This window comes from Mytilus californianus, unplaced genomic scaffold, assembly GCF_021869535.1.
Source record: "Mytilus californianus isolate M0D057914Y unplaced genomic scaffold, xbMytCali1.0.p SCAF_11, whole genome shotgun sequence".
In the NCBI taxonomy this organism is placed as follows: Eukaryota; Metazoa; Mollusca; class Bivalvia; order Mytilida; family Mytilidae; genus Mytilus; species Mytilus californianus.
The window spans coordinates 2,176,703-2,196,123 of record NW_026262593.1 but is presented as its reverse complement, the minus strand read 5'-3'; the positions used below and the strand labels follow the sequence as shown (position 1 = coordinate 2,196,123).

Below are 19,421 nucleotides of genomic sequence, written 5' to 3'. Positions count from 1 at the left end.
ATGATACACAGTGATTTATTTACAGAGAATTGATCCTAGTTTGAAATTTGAAGAAATTTCATATCTATGGGTCCTTGTAAATAGGTAATTATTAATAATTGTCAAAATAATTGTGAATTATAGAAACGGTTCCTTGTTTTATCTACAGGAATATGTTCAATGTATTAAAAGATATCTAAAGTAGGAGACAGACTTTGACCTATAATTGTTTACTTTTTATACATTGTGACTTGGATGGAGAGTTGTCTCATTGGCACTCATACCACATCTTCTTATTTATATTATCATTTTCATTTGCTACTTACATGTAGTCCCAAATACGACCTATTTTAGAATACTTTTATATGCAGTAAAACTGACTGTATGTTGTCGTTAAAGAAATTTTTTCTTTGATAAATTGTTGCAAGTGTGCGAAATTGCCATAACTTTAGACAGATTCTACCCTACTTATATGTACAACAAAACAAAACAGCCCATTACTTAAAATCGAAAACAATTTCATTCAGTGATTGATAATAGAAAACTTTGGCTGCTACATGAAATTAACTTACAGGTATCGTGCCAAAGTTTACCAACCATGACCTTAATAAACAGTAAACATGATCAACACAGAATTATGGATGTTGAGATGAGTTGTATAAAGAGTGAGATGATAGAGTTTTGTATCTTCCATAGATTTTCTATGCATTCTCTTTTTTTAATAAAACTTTGTCATAAAAGTTGTTAAATTAATAGGTGTATTCAAACTTTGTCATAAAAGTTGTTAAATTAATAGGTGTATTCAAACTTTGTCATAAAAGTTGTTAAATTAGTAGGTGTATTCAAACTTTTCTTTCAGAATTGTTTTATACAATCTTCTTTCCATTTTTGTTTACTTTTTTCTTCTTCCAGGTTTTTCCCTTCACACTTGGAACAGTGTGATTGTCAAATTTTTTCTGAAAGGTGTTATGTTAAGGTCACTGCATACAGAAAAGCAATCAGTAAATCAGATTTGGATGATATAAAGGATTTTCTTTTTAAAGTCTATATATACATGTTTTATAATAATAATCTGTTTATACTGCCATTTAAGATTTTTCCAAAGATTTAGACACAGAATCCTTAAAGGAACTAGTCAAAAAAATCAAATATGGAATTAAGAGGGCCAATAATCAACTGGCTGAATAGGTTCTTGACAAACAGGAAAATGAAAGTGGTATGTAGTTGAAGGAGAACAATCAGAAGAAGTAGCAGTGAACTCTGATGGTCCAATATATCTTAAGCTTAAAAAACATGAGCCAAAAATTCAAAAATACATAACTTCAAGATATTCAGACAAGATGCTAAAGCCAAAAGCTTATATTTTTGTACAAAGCTGTTGAGGGGCTGGTTCCTGCTGTAGAACCAGATGAATATTAATGAAAGCAAACTTTCGGTATTGCGTCTATTCGCTCCCAGAACACATTCGCACCCTACACGTTCGCCCCCTGGGTTTGTTCCCACCATATTTTTATTCAAATACAGGTTGAATTATTTAATGTTTTTTAAGATGTATGTATCCAACTATTTACATTTTCATAAATCAAAATTCATGAATTTTCTAAATGTTTTTGTTTTTATTAGATGATTAATTTTTAAATGTTAATTATTTATGATTACTGTTATCTTCTGCCTTTATTTTAAAAATCTTAGATGAGTGATTTTGGTTTTTTGATCGTCATGACAATAACTATTATTCATTTTGTCAATAATAAAATTCACAAAACACAATTGAAACCTGTTTACATTTTTACGTTTTAAGAATGCCACTTTAATCCTTAATTTAAAAACAATTAAATTAACTTAGTTATTATCTTTATTTTCATAGCAATATCCAGGAATCATTTCACAAAAAATCTTACAAGAAAACTTTTTGTAAGTCATGAACAGTTCTGTATAACCAAGGATTTATATATTACTATATAAATCCTTGGTATAACTTATGATAAATTTTAGTCATAAGATTTTTGTGTGAAAAGAGCCCCAGAGCTATTTCTGTTTTGGGGGGAAATTCATTTGCAATTTGATGTTGATAAAACCTTTGAACTCCTCTTTTGGTTGAAGTCTCAATGACGAAAACCCCATTTCGCATTAATACCTGTTTCATATCTTTTGATTGGTCTCTTTGTCTGTTATATTTACATTCATTATTCTCCTTTTTATTATGGCATATAAAAATAAGCTATAACTATGATGACTCAGCATAAATTCACAGTTTACAGTATGCATAGTTTACCGAAAGCCCTGTATGCAAAGTAAATTCATAATATATGCATATTTGTAATTTAATTTATTAAGAAGTGCTTATATTTACTCTTCACAGTCATTGAAACTCATAGATATTTGATGAAAATTGTTGTTTGGGTGCTTCTGTCCTGTGGAAAACCCATAAGTAAGCTGTAACGCCTGAATGTGCTTCATAAAAAAATACAATCTAGAGATACAAAATACCTCAATAAAACTAACAATAGTGTGTTCTATCCTAAAAATGTACTAAATATTCCATATTCACAGAAACAGCAGAATTATTTAGAAAATGTGAGGCCCCAGTGGCAAAAAACAGAGAAAAATCCCTAACCCCAGGGTCATAAAACAGATAATTTAACCTGCAAAGGCTATGATTTTATTATTATAAAGGTCTTTCCTATAGAAGACAATAACTGTGCTTTGAAGTTATGCAAAAAACAGATTTTAGCAGTCAGTTCTATAAAACTTTTAGTGAATTCAAATATCAGACTGGTAACTTCATACATACAAATTTTGCAATATGGCTTTGTTTAAACACTTCCTAGTTCATATATTAGCCAAATTATGTTAGATATATGATAAGAGATGATATTATTGTGTCAAAATTTCTAAACTGACCATTTTAGGCAGACATTGTGAACTTTTATGAATAAATAGGCACACAGTAAGATGTGAACAGGAGACATAGGCAGGATTAGATACTTTATATAATCTTGAATGTTGGAATGATTAACTACTAAACTTTACATTTATAGTATTCTGAAATGCTTTCAATTTGTTATCTGAATAGTTTCATACAGGTTCTAGATATTTCATGTCAGAAAACATGCACATTGGGTAAGCTGACAATAATTAAAGTCTTGTTTTCAAATTCTTTAAAAATTGAAACAGGGGTGGGGGTATAAAATTCACTGTAAAAGAAAAGTTAGAGTATATGCAGTGATTTTTTTTTAGGCTATGCTTCTGATATATACGTATTGTTGCTAGAAAAAGGTGTTTTCCAAGATTTCTTTATTTGAATAAATGTTAATATTGGTTGCAGTTTGTAAATACAGCTGTTTCACAAATCCACGCCTCTTTTTGACGGATACATAATATTCATAGATATTTTGTTTTGTTTATGTACTGGTTCCCAGATATGATCTCTATGTTTCATCTCATAGAGCATGTAGAGAGATAACTTGGGAGTGTTACCAGTATAAATACACATGGATAGCGGCGAAATTGAAGTTTGAACTCTTAGAAGTTCGGGGTAATAATTGTTGAAAATATGCTGCGCAGCCCTATGTTTTGACCTTTGAAAAAAATAGTAGTGCATATGAACTTCCCATTCTAGTATATAATTTTTTATGAAACTTCATAGTAAAAGTGGCACAGTTTTAGCCATAAAAGAAGTTCCTATGGGAAATTGCATTGTCTATATCTACAGAAGTGCAACCTATATGCAACCGTATGGCCTATATATATCTAAGATTTTTTAAAAGGGTGCAACATGTGGGGTACAAGCATAAATTGGGGCGAACATGAATGGGCATAAACGTGATTTTGGGCGAACGGATCTGGACTTGTCTAAAAAGTACAATTACTGCCAAGGAATTTGATAACAACAAGACAATAAATAATATGGTAAAACAAGTAAATAACAACACAAAGTGTTTTAACATTCCAACAATTCTTGGTGAAAACAGTGATGGAGTAGAACAATCTTGGAGACACTGTAGTGCTCACACCGAGTCTTGAGTGAAATTTTTGAGTTTTAAGAAATTGATAATTACCATGTGGATCACTGTTTTTTGACTGGGAAGAAATTACCGGTATTCACCAAGTATTCTTTATTTTGATTGCTTAGCATGTTACCTGGATACAGGACGCTCAAATATATTTCTTTGTTTCAGGGTTTGCGGCACATTTGAAATTTATTGTTGAAAAAATTATTTACCTACCCACCCGCCGCTTACAACTGTGTTAATCAATTTTTATTTTATGTATGTATTAATAAAGCAGTGCTTATTTAAGTGTGGCTAGCTCAAATGTGTATTTGATCTCTTTGGCTTAATTACATTTATTTATTTCTAATAGCTAATCACTTATTTGCTTTCTAAAAATTTTGGTGTGAATGCTAGTTAAATTCTTTATCATGTTCTGTGAAATATATTTGTATGCCATGTATGTCTTATTACTATATATTGTGCCATAATAAAATTGAGTAACTTTGATTTCGTTTGTGAGAAACCTGGTAATTAACTTGAACAAACTCTCCTGCATTGTCAATAAATCGACAGCGCTCTCTCCACCATTGTATTAAAGCCAGTATTGGTACCCATAACACACTCATACAGATACAGAACCTTATATATATATATGTAGGACTCTTATCTGCAAAGGTACTCCGAACCACGATGGTCACACTGAGGTGCAATGGTTTGACGCTGAAGTGCGTTTTTTTATCATGCTGAAGTGCGATGGTCAACACAAACTTCATTTCCAATGCTTTTCATGTTGATGTAGAAGTCAGTTTGTATGTGCAAAGAAGTTTTCCAGGTTTTCAAATTGATGAAGGGCTTATAAACCTTAAATACAACTGGGAGGATTGGTGGATAGGGGAAAGTTAATCTTCTGTAGCGATTTTTTTTTCAAAATCTACAAAAGGTTCCTTTTATGTACGATGGAGCGTGAAATTCTCTAAATACATACAGACTCTCCTTATTATAATATTACGGTAAACGAGGAACTCATGAGAGGAACAAAGTAAAGATAAAATGTTAATGCAGAATTATGTCCACATGTAGAAAAACAAAGAGGACGATTTCTCATTTAATATGCAACTGTAATTAAGGACATACATAGACAATAATAAATGTAAATTTATATACTAAATATTAAAAAAAATCTACATGTGCTTCTCATAATAATTACACATCTGTAGATATTAAACAAGCCATCATGCGTCAAATAGACAATCGCACATCAGCGAACGCACCATCGCACTTCGGCGTAGGCCAACACACTTCAGCGTCCCCCAGAGTCCTACATATATATATATATATAATATCAAGATCAAGATATACAAGTAATGGACTTTAACATACACTTTTCCAAGCAAAGGTTGTAGCCTCTTGTGCATCTCAGATTGTGCCGTTTTATGGTTTATGAATGTACATAATGGGGCCGACTTTTGACCGTTAACTATTGTTGATATGTAAGTGAAAAGAAAGATGAAAAAAGAATTTTGAGGTTGTAGATATTTCATGCTTTAGCTTGTATTGTTTTCCGGGTCCTGCATGTGACACGGTGACAGGATATATTTCTGGTTCCCTTATGCATGTTAGGTGAAGATGGGAAACCAGTGAACAACAAAAAATAAAGAGCGTTGGATCCGGTCATCATATGACAAACTTTGGCCCAAGATGGTGTACCGAAGAAAGCAAGGCACACAGCACTCCTAATATTTTGAAGTTTTAACACGTAAAAATGTAAAGCATAGTTCTATCCGGATGAAATAACAACTGGCGAGTTTTACAGATAGAAGGTTTGAAATTGTTGTTTTCAGCCAAAGTAGTCACATTCAACGATTGAAATATCGAAAAGTTAATAAAAAACTAAATTGATTGTTTTTTGTTCAATCATTAATGAAAGTGAAATAGTGAAATAATAATTCGCTTTAGGAGCCAGTTTGGTTCAATTTTGTCAAAATAAGTTAAGCAACATCGCGGATGAGTTATTCAATTACAAGTGAATAATTCGACCTCATTGAATCCGTATTCATGTGGCCTCCAATTTAAACCCTTAGCTATAGATGGGTTACGCATGAATTAGGCGTGTTCAGTTACCAAAAGGAAAAGAATGTCAACGTCATTGAAGGGATACAAGGGTAAACCATTTGATTGACTGATTCGATCCACAATAACTCATTCTTATACAGGTAAAAACGATGATTAACATAATAATTTTAACCTATTATATGAAATCAAACAAACCTAGAAAAATCTAAAAGCACGACTTCGCTATCTATTTAATTATATCTACATGTATATCTATATTTATGTTTATATTGGGCTATATGACCGTCGGCAGTCTTCGGAGGTCACCTCGATGGTTAATTAGATGGCGTCTACACTAAAATACACATGAAATACATATTATCAAACCCATGCATTGTAAATTATTAATTTTAGACTTTTTATAATTTGGATATACGTTTTAGTATATTATTAAATCAAATATGAGTATTTGAGTGAAATCGGTGAACATGTGTTTGACAGCTAATGCCCCTTTAAATATAAGCTAAAGTAATGACTAAAAACCACAAACAGTTGTAATGTAAACGGAAATATAACCACAGATGTTAACTGAAAAATAATATCCGGAAATAATTTTAGAGTATTTTACAGTAGTTTGAAACAAATTTTTTTTTAATTTCATAATCACAATTTAAAGGGAAAACAATTATCATGAAAAATATGTAACAAAACCAGAAATAATTTCACAGATCTTAATTGTGAAATAATATCCTGATCAATAAAAAAAAGTAAGTGAAATACAGGTACAAGTGAGTTGTTTCAGGTGTGAGTACAATAAAAGAAAGTTAAGGTAGAAACATAAATCTTCCATAATTACCTCCCTTTGATTGATAAATTATGCAAATATGTTCTACCTTGGTGACACATTCAGCATTATGATGAGGTATAGATAAATGTAACTCGTTTAAAGCCCTTTTCTGTAACGAAAAAGGAAAGTATGCTAGATACACTTACTGTACATGTGAAGATATGATAGAAGCTTTAAATAATTTTCTCTTGGACATCTCTATATGTACGTTTCGGCGATAAAGTGTATCGACAGGTAGCAGGTATTCCAATAGACACTTATTGCGCCCCTTTAATAGCAGATTTTAATTTATTCCTGTATTGCTATGAATATCAGTTTATGATCAAACTCAGTAAAGACGCGTCATTGTTACATTTGGTTGATACATTCAACAATACCTACCGTTATCTTGATGATATTTTTTCGGTTAAATAATCCAGAGTTCTCTAAATACATTGTTCAGTATACTGCCGAAATTTACACAAAGGAACTTACTTTAAATAAATCTTACATAAACAGCAGTAGTTGTCCTTTTCTAGATTTAAACATTTGAATTACCAAAGGGAAACTCCAAACTAAAATTTACGACAAAAGGCGATTTTTCATTCCCTATTGTTAATTTTCCATTTTTGACGGCGATGTTCCTTTGGCTCCATCATACGGTGTTTATATATCCCAACTCGTTCTTTATGCCCGTGTATGTAGTGATGTCAAAGATTTTAACGAACGTAATCAATACATTACTGGTAAATTATTAAGTCAGTGATTTCGTTACCATAAATTACTTAAAACTTTTACTAAATTCTTTCATCATGTTCATAGATACAAATATTTGGTTAGTAAATTTGACTTTACCTGTAGAAAAATGATTAAAAGCGGTATTTCACATCCTAAATTTTATATTTTATAATTTGATAATTTTATTGTCATCAACAAATTAAAACATAACTAAATTTGTATTCTTTTCAAATATTTTTTTTTTGTTTTTTTTTTTTGATGTATAAATACACATCCACGTTCATTTTCTATATAGAGATTACTATATATAACATTATACATATTTATTAAAAAGTTAAATCCTAACTATCCTACTGTCTGTCGATACTTTTATTTTGGCATTCTATAAGTCATGTCTTCTTTAACTGTCCATGACGTTAAAATACTAAATCCCTGGGATGTGTTTTAGTTGATTTTAGTCTCTGATGCATGATTTTTTATTATTAATTGTTTTTGGCTTTTAACTAACTTTAGGTAACTGCGAGCACTCTCAAATCGTACGTACGTGTTAATTTAACCTGTTGATACAATTTGTAATGTATTTTTGATTCAGCCGTGCTTGATCTATGCGATCACTCTGGATTTGGAAATGGTGCAAAATTCAAAGTTGAAGACATGCCATGAAAAAAATTATGTGTGTCAATGACTTGCAGAAATTTTATAAAACTGAGAATGGAAATGGGGAATTTGCCAAAAAGACAACAACCAGACCAAAGAGTAAAAAACAAACAGTCGAAGGCCACCAGTGGGTTTTCAACACAGCGAGAAAATCCCGCACCCGGAGGCGGACTTCAGTTGGCCCCTAAACATGTACCAGTTCAGTTAAAATGGACGTCATACTAAACTCCAAAACATATAAATGAACTAAAATTAAAAATAATACAAGACTAACAAAGGCCAGAGGTTCCTGATTTGGGACAGGCGCAAAAATGCTGCGGGGTTAAACATGTTTTGTGAGATCTCAATCCTCCCCTTTACCTCTAGCCAATGTACATTAAACAAACACACAGCAATACGCACAGTAAAACTCAGTTTAAAAGAAGTCCGAGTCTGATGTCAGAATAGGTAACAAAAGAAACTAAGCAAAATGACAATGATACATAAATTAACAAAGGACTACTAGCAGTTACTGACATGCAAGCTCTAGACCTCAATTAAACTGATTGAAATTTTATGCCTTCATCATATGAAAATCAAGCACAATCCCTCCCGTTAGGGGTTTAGTATCATACCATCATAAAATATATGAGAAGAACATTACCCGTATCATGCCAACAACTGGTTTTAGAATAAATGTACTAGTATACACCATTTTAATCATCAACTGCCAACTTTTGATATGCTATTTGTCCTTAAATTAATTAAATTAAGAAAATGTTGGGTGAACAACATATTCATTTTAGATATACACTTGCATATAGTTCCTTTGTCAATCAAAACTTATATTAAATTGCCATTTATCAATTAATGTGGAAAATGTGATTTATCAAATTTAAGTAGTTGATAAGAATAGAGAGTGTTTTATCAGTATCTTATGTTCCTATAAACCACTGAATAAAATTTGGTTCAAGATGTGTATTGATATCAGAGTTGATTCCCACACTTTTTTGAAATGCTATTATTCCCATTCTTGCATTAGGTAAATGATATTATTGATACAATAACAGTATGATGGACAGTTGCCAGGATTTTCAAACTTTTGCTCTCAAAGGTGATAGTATTAACTGGATTAAACTCCACTCAAATGTTGTCTTAATTGACCACAGTTATATTAATATATCATGACAGTTAATAATCATACTGGTATTGAGGTCAAGACTTTGTGTATTCAATTTATTACACATCCATTATCAAACTGAATACACAAAATCTTGACCTAGATAGTTATAAAACCAGTGTCATAATCATCTGATACAAGTTAAAAAATAATTAAGGTCTATTTAAGTTACAATTATCAGTAATTTGGTTGAAGCAATAAACACAATTGCATAAGTCTTACCTGTGCATTTTCTGCAATAACTTTATTTGCATATTCCCTATTATATTGTTATCTAACAGTAATTTGAATTATCTCAGCAATAGGTATTTGTACATGTATATTTGAATACAGGAAATGTATTTTTTCCTTCATGAAGAATGAACACCAAATTAGATAAAAGTTAATTATTTATTTTTGTTGTTGTTGAGAACGGGCATTGTTAAAGCCTCTTTCAGGAAATTATTAAGCCAGTTATTTATATGACATATAAAGAATATACTACACATTTGAAGATTTTCCTTAACATTCTTGTCAAAATCATTGAATTTCAAAATGAATGTTTCTAATAAAAAAGATGTAAAAAAAATCTGACAGTGTCTTCAATTGAAATACCATAATAATTTGAATCAAGATTGTAAAATACTCCATCTTTTGGCAATAGAATAGAAATTTTATAGAAAGATTATGGAAATGAAGATAACAAAATAATTATTGAAAGTATGGTCAGAAAAAATGTCAGACTAGCTACAAAATTGGCTGAATCCCAACATCCATGATGCTTTCATTGTTATTTAATGTTTACTTATTTTGTGTTATATCTCACAATTTCTAATATATACCACCTTTGATAAGTATGGCGATAAAAGTTCACTTCTGTTCTCGTACTATGAACAGCAATTTTTTTTATTTTGTAAAATTATTTCCGTAATCCATTTTCTCCTTTCAACAAAATTATTTTTATTTACCCCTGTACGTTATTTTATTTAACGGCATTTTGTCCAAGGTTCTAGTTATCTTTCTGATATTGTTTTACATCTCACCCTCCTTTTTTTTATGAATTTTGTATTGTCGTAAATCAAATTTATTCGTTCAGTGTATGTTTACTTGTTTTTGTTAATATGTCTTTTGATTGAGTTAAGCCATTTCAATTGATATTTCATAGTGTGTCTTTCTATATTGTGATGTTACACTATTATTTCAGGTTAGGGTGAAGGTTGGCGCCTGTTAAAACGTTTAAACCCGCTGCATTTGTTTGCACCTGTCCTAAGTTAGGAACCTGTTGTTTAGGGTTTGTCGTTTGTTAATGTGGTTCATAAGTGTTTTTCGTTTCTCGTTTTTTACATAGATTAGATCGTTGTTTTTTCTGTTTGAATGGTTTTACACTAGTCATTTTTGGTCATTCCAAGGCTCCGTGTTGAAGGCCGTACTTTGACCTATAATGGTTTACTTTTGCAAATTTTGACTTTGATGGAGAGTTATCTCATTGGCACTCATACCACATCTTCTTATATCTATAGATTGTGACTTGGATGGAAGGTTGTCTCATTGGCACTCATACCAAATCTTCTTATATCTATAGATTGTGACTTGGATGGAAGGTTGTCTCATTGGCACTCATACCAAATCTTCTTATATCTATAGATTGTGACTTGGATGGAGAGTTGTCTCATTGGCACTCATACCACATCTTCTTATATCTATAGATTGTGACTTGGATGGAGAGTTGTCTCATTGGCACTCATACCACATCTTCTTATATCTATAGATTGTGAGTATGTCTCATTGGCACTCATACCACATCTTCTTATATCTATAGATTGTGAGTATGTCTCATTGGCACTCATACCACATCTTCTTATATCTATAGATTGTGAGTATGTCTCATTGGCACTCATACCACATCTTCTTATATCTATAGATTGAAGTCTGTCTCATTGGCACTCATACCACATCTTCTTATATCTATAGATTGTGAGTACCTTAAATAGTAGACAGTAAAAAAGAAGCAGCTGAAAGAGAACACAATGTGGACATACAGCTGAAAAGAGGAACGTTAGTTGTGACTTTCACACCAGAGGCATATGAGCTACATCCATAAATTCTATGATAATAGAAAAACAAAAATATATAGTAAAACAATAAAGACCAGCAAATCTAATAACAGGTCGTAAGAAAAGGCTATAGAGAAAGGAACTGCTAATAGTGACAAGCGTTAACACTACAAAACAAGCAAAATCGATGTAAATGGCAGGTTATATCAGAACTTTATGTGTCATGATCTTCCAGAAAATATAGACTCCGAATCAAAAGGAGGCGAAATTGGTGAACGAAAAAACTATTAGAAATCTGTTTGACAGTTCTAGCAAATCGACCTAAATCAACAACCCAAACCTCTGATATGGCAATATATAACACAAAAGAAAATCAGAGTGATAAAATACAAAAGTGTACAGTCTTGAGACTATAGATAACTATTAAAAGATACCAAGGACTCATGGGAACATCTTGCAGTCAATCGAAAATTCACCAAAAACTAATGTCAATCTTACTGAATCTGAAAATAGAAAGGACAGTGTAGATCATTATATTTGCCCTATTTGTGAACTAGAAAAGAAACATATATCGATTCAATAGAATGTAATGTGTGTGACATGTGGATACACAAATACTGTACTGTCTTCTCTGATGAGCTCTTTGATTTACATACTAATAATATAGATATGCCATACAAGTGTCATCTCTGTACCCTCCTCGACCAAGATGATTGTGCATCTACAATTCATGATGAATGTCATACCCCAATTATCATAAGAAATGAACAATAAACCATCTGAGAATAGGACAAAATATATGAACAAAACAGGAAAAAATACTGCAGGCTGTTAGCCTAAAAGAATCACACAGTGAAGAAACCTTGGTAAAATCGATATTCAGTAGGAACAAAAATGAATCAAGTGCCTCAGAAATAAATCCAAGTTACGATCTAAACTCATCGAAAGCTAAAACAAAGAGAAATAAGAAGATAGTTTACACTGAAACAGATGAACAATTATCAGCCCATAATGCCCGCATCATAATGCTGGAGGAGCAAAACAGAGATTATAAAAACACAATCACATTACTTCAGAGAAAACTCAATAGTAACAATATTGCCAGTGAGAACAAAGTGTACGAGCAAAACGAACAAACATATACTCTGAATAACAGACTACACCAATTTGAAGCTACAATCAAATCTCAACTTGACATATTGAAGATAGAGATGCAGCATAAATTCAATATTCATGAACTCAATAAGAACCATCACCTAAAAGAAAGCGAATTGAAGGCAAAGATGGGTCGTATATCACAACAGGAAACCAGTAAAGTACCATCTGTACCGCAACAATTCAATACAACAGTACCACCTGTTTTTCACCAGCCATTAACAACAGCACCACCTGTTTTTCAGCGGCCAATAACAACAGCACCACCTGTTTTTCATCAGCCATTTACAACTGCACCACCGAGACTACACCATCAAACTACATCACAATTTGCCCATATGGTACATCCTCATAATATGTCACAATCAATAAACATAAAACAGGACATTATCAAACAATGGCTCCTGTGAATAGCTATCAATATTGAAATGTTTTATTCCAACCACAGGAAATTTGAAACTAATATTCATACAGTCAACAAAATAGTCATCTGCAAGCAAATCAGGCCGTAATCAATCAAAATCAGCGATTGTCTAGTCACACACACAACAAACCAACCTTTTCGACAAAGGCAACATACACTAAGTAATCAGAAACATGAGCAGAATCATATGAGATATAATAGAAACAGACCTTTAGTACGACAAGATATTGTTGGCAAGTCGCCAATATCTGAAAAAGGCCAAAACTGCAGACAACTTAGCTACATGTACCACTACTGTACTGAAAGATGGAGATAGTGAATGAAATTGAGAATGGAAATGGGGAATGTGCCACCAATGGGTCCTTCAATACAGCGAGAAAATTACGCACCCGGAGGCGGGCTTCAGCTGGCTCCTAAACAAAGATGTATACTAGTACAGTGATAATGGACGTCACACTAAACTCCAAAACATATAAATGAACTAAAATTTAAAAAAACAAAACATACAAGACTAACAAAGGCCAGAGGCTCCTGACTTGGGACAGGTGCGAGTTGGATAAAAACAATGATCCTACAGACAACTCCGCAGATGTAACAAACATAGGCTGTAGCAGACAACACTCTGATAAACATTTGTGCGATTCAGTCAAGGAACCAATAATAGCTACTGAGGATAGAGATCAAAATCATTTTAAGGGCACATGCCGGGCCTCGATACAGAAGGCCATACACGCCAATTTACAATAGGAACTCTTAATGTGCAGAATGCTCTATCAAATCAACTCTACCTTGTAAACGTGTTGCAAAAATGTGACATACTATTTGTACAAGAACATTGGTTTTATTTTTGTGATAAACATAAGCTACAAGAAGTAAATGATACACATATATGTTAGGCAAAATCTGTGGATGATGATTTAGATACAGAGATACTAGTAAAGAATAGAGGATTCGGTGACACTGCTGTATTTTGGAGAAAAGATATTGATAGAGTTTTTTTGAGATTTACATCTAATGGCAATGACCGTATAGTTGTTTTAACTTTTAACATTTCAAATAACCCATTATATCTTATTGTCGTTTACATGCCGTCTCATAATAAACATGGAGATGAACTAGATATTGACATTCTCTCGCAAATAGAAGCGATAATAGAAAAGAACCATCACACAGGGTTCCAAGCCATATTGACATGATTGCTTCCCTCTTTAGGGACGATAGACCAAGATATAAACGCTTTAAGTGCTTTGTAGAGAAATAATGGCTTATGTTTACAGATAAATATCCAAAAGTACCAACATTGTTTGAATGTGTCCTATCATACGCTTTTAATAGCCATTATACCTTGGATAATAAAAGGCACATAGAGTAGTCCTGGTTAAAAAAACAAACTATTAAAAGGCTAAACTGGGCAAGATGCGATAAGGAGAAATATCAGGAAGCAATCAGAGAATCAGTGGCCAATATAGATACTGTCAACCTGGAAAATGCGTCTAGTGAAATCTCTAAACTAGTAGATTTACTTCATAGTGCTGGTAGGAAATCCATTAACTACAGGGAAACAATCACAGTAAAATCAGTTGGAAGAGGGACCTTGAATAAAGAAATAAGCAATTCATCAAAATTGTCGAAGTTGGCTTTTTTCGAATGGGAGAATGATAAGTTGGACAATAGCAAGTATAAAGGAATGAACAAGGCATGTAAAGTACTGAGAAGTGCACAAAGGCGTGCACATGCTTCCAAAAGAAAAACACTAACTGAGAAAATAATGACGGAATTTCAAAATGACTCTAAGCTCTTCAACAAACTTGTAAAAGGCCAAAAGAAAATGTAACAACGTGTTTACTGATACTATGGTATTTAATGGTATTGAAGAATCAGATCCAGAGATAAGGATGAGCGGATGGAAAAATTACTTTGAAAATCTAGTTAAACTAGACAATATCAACATCCAACACAACTTTAGTACGAAAAAACTTAAAGTGATAGAGAAACAAAACAAAAGAATAGAAGAAATAGAAATGGGAAGAAATATAGAAATTGACAATGCTAATGTCTTAGAAGTGCAGGAAGTAGGTGGGTCCATTTTTCTCTATTCTTTATATTTTTTGCCCATTATTATCTATTCTGTAAATCCTCATCACAACTCTCTCTTATTTACGTTTAATTAACTTCTCTTTATCATACACACTTTATAATGGAATTTACATTCATAAAGAAAAAGTGGAACAATTTAAATTTATTTGATATGCGGTATGGGTTTTTGCTCATTGTTGAGCGACTTATAGTTGCTATTTTCTATGTTATTTAGTCTCTTGAAGAACATTGTCTTTCTGGTGAAGAGTTGTCTTACTTGAGACCATACCACATTCTCTTATTTATATATTTAATAAAGAGTTGTAGACACGTACAAGAATATAAGATTGGGTTTGTAATTGTGTTATTTTATGTATTTTCTGACTATGACACGAATATTAAAATGGAAATGTGTTTGTAATGGTGTTATTATTTGTATTTTTGAATTTTTCTAACCATGTCGGTTATTCTTCTAAATCAAAACTGTGTATAAACAAAAAAATCCTGTGCATATAGTTGCTTTAATCTAAAATCATATAAATGAAACTAATGCCTTTTCTGCTCTGATAGAAGGTATTTTAAAAGACAGGTTAGAACCCAAACTACTCAAAATTCAGAGTTAGCTACAAAGAGGCTTCACAGAAAAAAACATTGTCATTAAAAACTGTCCTTATCGTATCTGCTGCTGCAGATTTTTACGACGAGATCATAGAAGAACTCATATAACTAACACTAGACGCTCAAAAGGCTTATGATAAACTACACCACGAAATCTTCTTCAACAAGATTTATCATGATGGAATTGTTGGAAATATGCGGTTATTGCTACGAAATATGTATAGGAATGTAACAGTTAAATTGAAGTGGAACAATTGCATATTAAATAAATTAACGCAAGAAATGTGCATTAGACAAGGTGCAAAGTTATCGACTATTATATAAACGCTATAACAACAACATCTTAGAGGCATTAGAGAGGTAAAACATAGGTGCACGAATAGGCAACATTAATATTGTCGTTCCAACTTGTGCGGATGACATTGCCATACTGGCTAGCAAAGAGCACGAGGTTCAGTCTCTACTGATATAGTTCATGATATGACAAATAAGGACTTTGTATCAATTAACCCAACTAAATCTGAGATTGTGCCATTAACAAAAGCGCAACAAGAAATAAATGTATATCTAGGAAATAACAAAATTGACCAAAAGAAAGAGGTAAAGCATCTTGGACTTATAAGAACGATAAAGAACAAAGTAAATCTAGAAGACCGTTTAAAAGTTGCCAGACGTACTATATATGCCATCCTTTGTCCTCGACTATGTGCCCGAAAAAAAATGTCGCCAATTGTCTCAGCAAAACTCTGGCAAACTTACGCCTTGCCAAGAAGTCTGTTTGACATTGAGGTCCTTAACTACACAAAAGCTGACATTGTAAAATTTGATAGACTCCAACTACAGATATGCAGACAGATGCAGGGACTGCCAAAAAGAGTGGCTAGTGCTGCCAACTATATTTACTGGGTATAGAACCAATACAGTCAACTGTAGGCGGACTTTTGCTCACATTTTTTGGAGGTATAGTTCAAGACAACACCAGCATAGAATACAGAATTATAGAAAGACAACTTATAATGTCAAAACAAAATGCAAATTCATTCATAGGTAGACTAGAATCTGCGTTATCAAAATATTACCTACCAAAAGTTAAGTCACACCAACTAGGGAAAAATAGAAAACAACTGTAAAGTGTGCCATTCAGCAATATTGGACAGAAAAATGGGAAATAGAAAAATCTGAAAAATCTACAATAAAATTCATTGATATTAGGACAAGGCCAATTGGAAATCCGCATCAAATATAGAAATTCTTCTCAAACAGTACTTAAGAAGTAAAAAAAAAACAGAGATAAAAGCAAAACTCATAACCAGGACTTATACACTACGAGTTGACCGTTCCAAGTTAATCAGAAATTTGGAACAGGACATGTGCCCATTATGCGGGTTAGCTAAGGAAGAACAGTACACTTTGTGCACGAATGTAAGGCACTGAAACCTGAGAGAGATAAGCATTTAACAACTCTTAAATCATATATGATCACCAACATAGGCAATGAGACATTTGACAAAATTATGAATGAAGGGCATATGGTGCTGTTTATCTTTGACTCATCGTCTAAAAAGACCAAGCCAATAGTAAATATCAAACAACAAAATATCAGAGACATTGAGAATATCACAAGAACTTTATTCTATTGTAACGTGACCGAGGGGAGGAACGACAACGACACAGACGGACGGACATAAACATACTATGGCACGACAATGTATCCTGTGGTGAATTCCATTAACTAAATAATGCGGTATCTATTTACAAGTTTATTCACAAATGTACATTACTTCAGACTTATTGACAAAGTTAGCTTACAAAGTTTAAACATATAAACTTTAAATACAAGTCCTCCAGAATCTACATCTTTACAGTATCACAGCTGATACACCATCTGCCAGTATCTTGACCAACTGACCTTTATCATAGAGTTTAATAACTTTCTCTCTAGACAAAACAAATAGGCATAACTAATTTTATTTCCCTACACCCCAAGACATCGTTACTTGTCTTAATTACATCTGACAGTTCAATTTTAACTTCAGATAATAAAACTAGCCATTTGTCAAATTAGCCTTGCGTCATTAATTTTCTCTGTATACAAATAAACAGTTATAAAGCCAAATTAACCAGAGGTCAATATTTACAAAACATTAAAATATTACACTATGGTCTACATACAAAACGGACAACCATGATGAATAAGAGTTAAACTACTCTTTATGAAATATGTCCGTCTATCAAGTGAAAGTAGGAGTTTCCTGGTTTATAGTGTTACTGTACAGGTATTAATATATTTAAACCTTAAATGTACATATTTTATAACCTAAATTAATCCCTTTGGGAGTGACCATTATAAAGGGTGAATTCAGACAGGTAACAGGATGAACGAACTAGATGCGTTTAACCGACATCGGAATCAAATCTCAAGTAAAAGAAGCATTATGCTAATCCATCTTACAAAAGTTCATGTAATATCAAAAAGAGAGACGGAAGAGTGGCATAGGAGCAAAAGACACAAAACAAAACCCGCTCACATCTATAGTCTAGAGGTTAGTGTAAAGCAAAATTCTATTCGAATGAAATATCATCCGGCGGAAAAAAATATTGCAGATTATATTGTAATATTTTTCCTGAGGTTTCACTGTAATATTTTCCATTGCCATGATTTTTTTTTCCGGAAAAATTTACAGATAGTAGAAGGTGTGAAATTGTTGTTTTCAGCCAAAGTAGTCAGTTTTAACGATTAAAATATTGAAAAGTTAATAAAAAACTAAATCTTTGCAAATACTATGGACTAATAATGGAGTGATTAAATAAAAGCTAAATTAGTGAATAAAAAACCAAATAATTGTATTATAATGGGAAATAGTATCACAGATGATGATTAAAAAATAATATCCTGAAATAATTTTTAAGTAAAATATCATTCGTTTGAATGACAAATTTTCTATTTTATAAACACAATATAAAGAGGAAAACAATTATAATGAGTTATTGTGGAAGGGTCTGTTGGCAATCTTAGGGCCCATTGTACTCTTGTCAGGAATATACTGCATCTTGGAATTTCTACCTCCGGTGACGAATGGATGCGAGACAATGCACTTATTATAATCCATAGTTGAGTTGTAAAATACAAGTTCTAGCGTACATAATATTTATTTACATATATATATAGAAAGCCTTATCAACCAAAAAATCGATCAAATTTCAAAGAACAGTGTTGCCGATAAACTGAAGGAGATATGGTCGAAAGAAATTTCTAATGAAGAAGAAAAATCTGTAAAACGCTGGGGTGAAAAACAGAAGTGGCTGGAATCATATGCAGAAAATTATGGAAAGCCAGAAAATCCACAAAACCAGCAACACAAGTCCAAGAAACAAAAACAACGGAAACCTAAAAACTATACAGAACAAAGACAGAGGAGTAAAACACAACTAAGAACACAGTGGAATAAAAACAAATCACAAAGTCGGTCAAGAAGCAGGAGTAAAAATCGGCAAAAAACAAAAAATACTAAACCCTTGTATTCCGAAGTGGTTAAAAATCGTGATAAAAAACCAACTTCGAAACCAAAGATCAAAAGGCCTAACTTGAAACCTAATAGAAACCAGACTCCAAACAATGGAAACAAAAGTCTACCATTTAAGATCAAAATTGTAGACCGGAACGATGTGGAACGGAGAACAAAACGGATTCATTTTTTAGGTGTCGGTC

At 32.4% G+C, this 19,421-nt stretch overlaps 1 protein-coding gene across 2 annotated transcripts in view; it reads right to left on the bottom strand.

Annotated features, from left to right (window-relative positions):
- LOC127719359 (cation-dependent mannose-6-phosphate receptor-like) overlaps positions 1–19,421 on the bottom strand; it is a 61,510-nt gene that overhangs the window by 15,610 nt on the left and 26,479 nt on the right. The window contains exon 1 of one of the 2 annotated variants that reach the window (XM_052225461.1): positions 5,355–5,599. The exons of the other annotated variant lie outside the window; for it this stretch is intronic. Coding sequence (XP_052081421.1) covers positions 5,355–5,515 — 161 coding nt within the window. The 5' untranslated portion in view covers positions 5,516–5,599. Of the gene's footprint in view, positions 1–5,354; positions 5,600–19,421 lie in introns of those variants that run through there. 2 annotated transcript variants of the gene reach the window in all.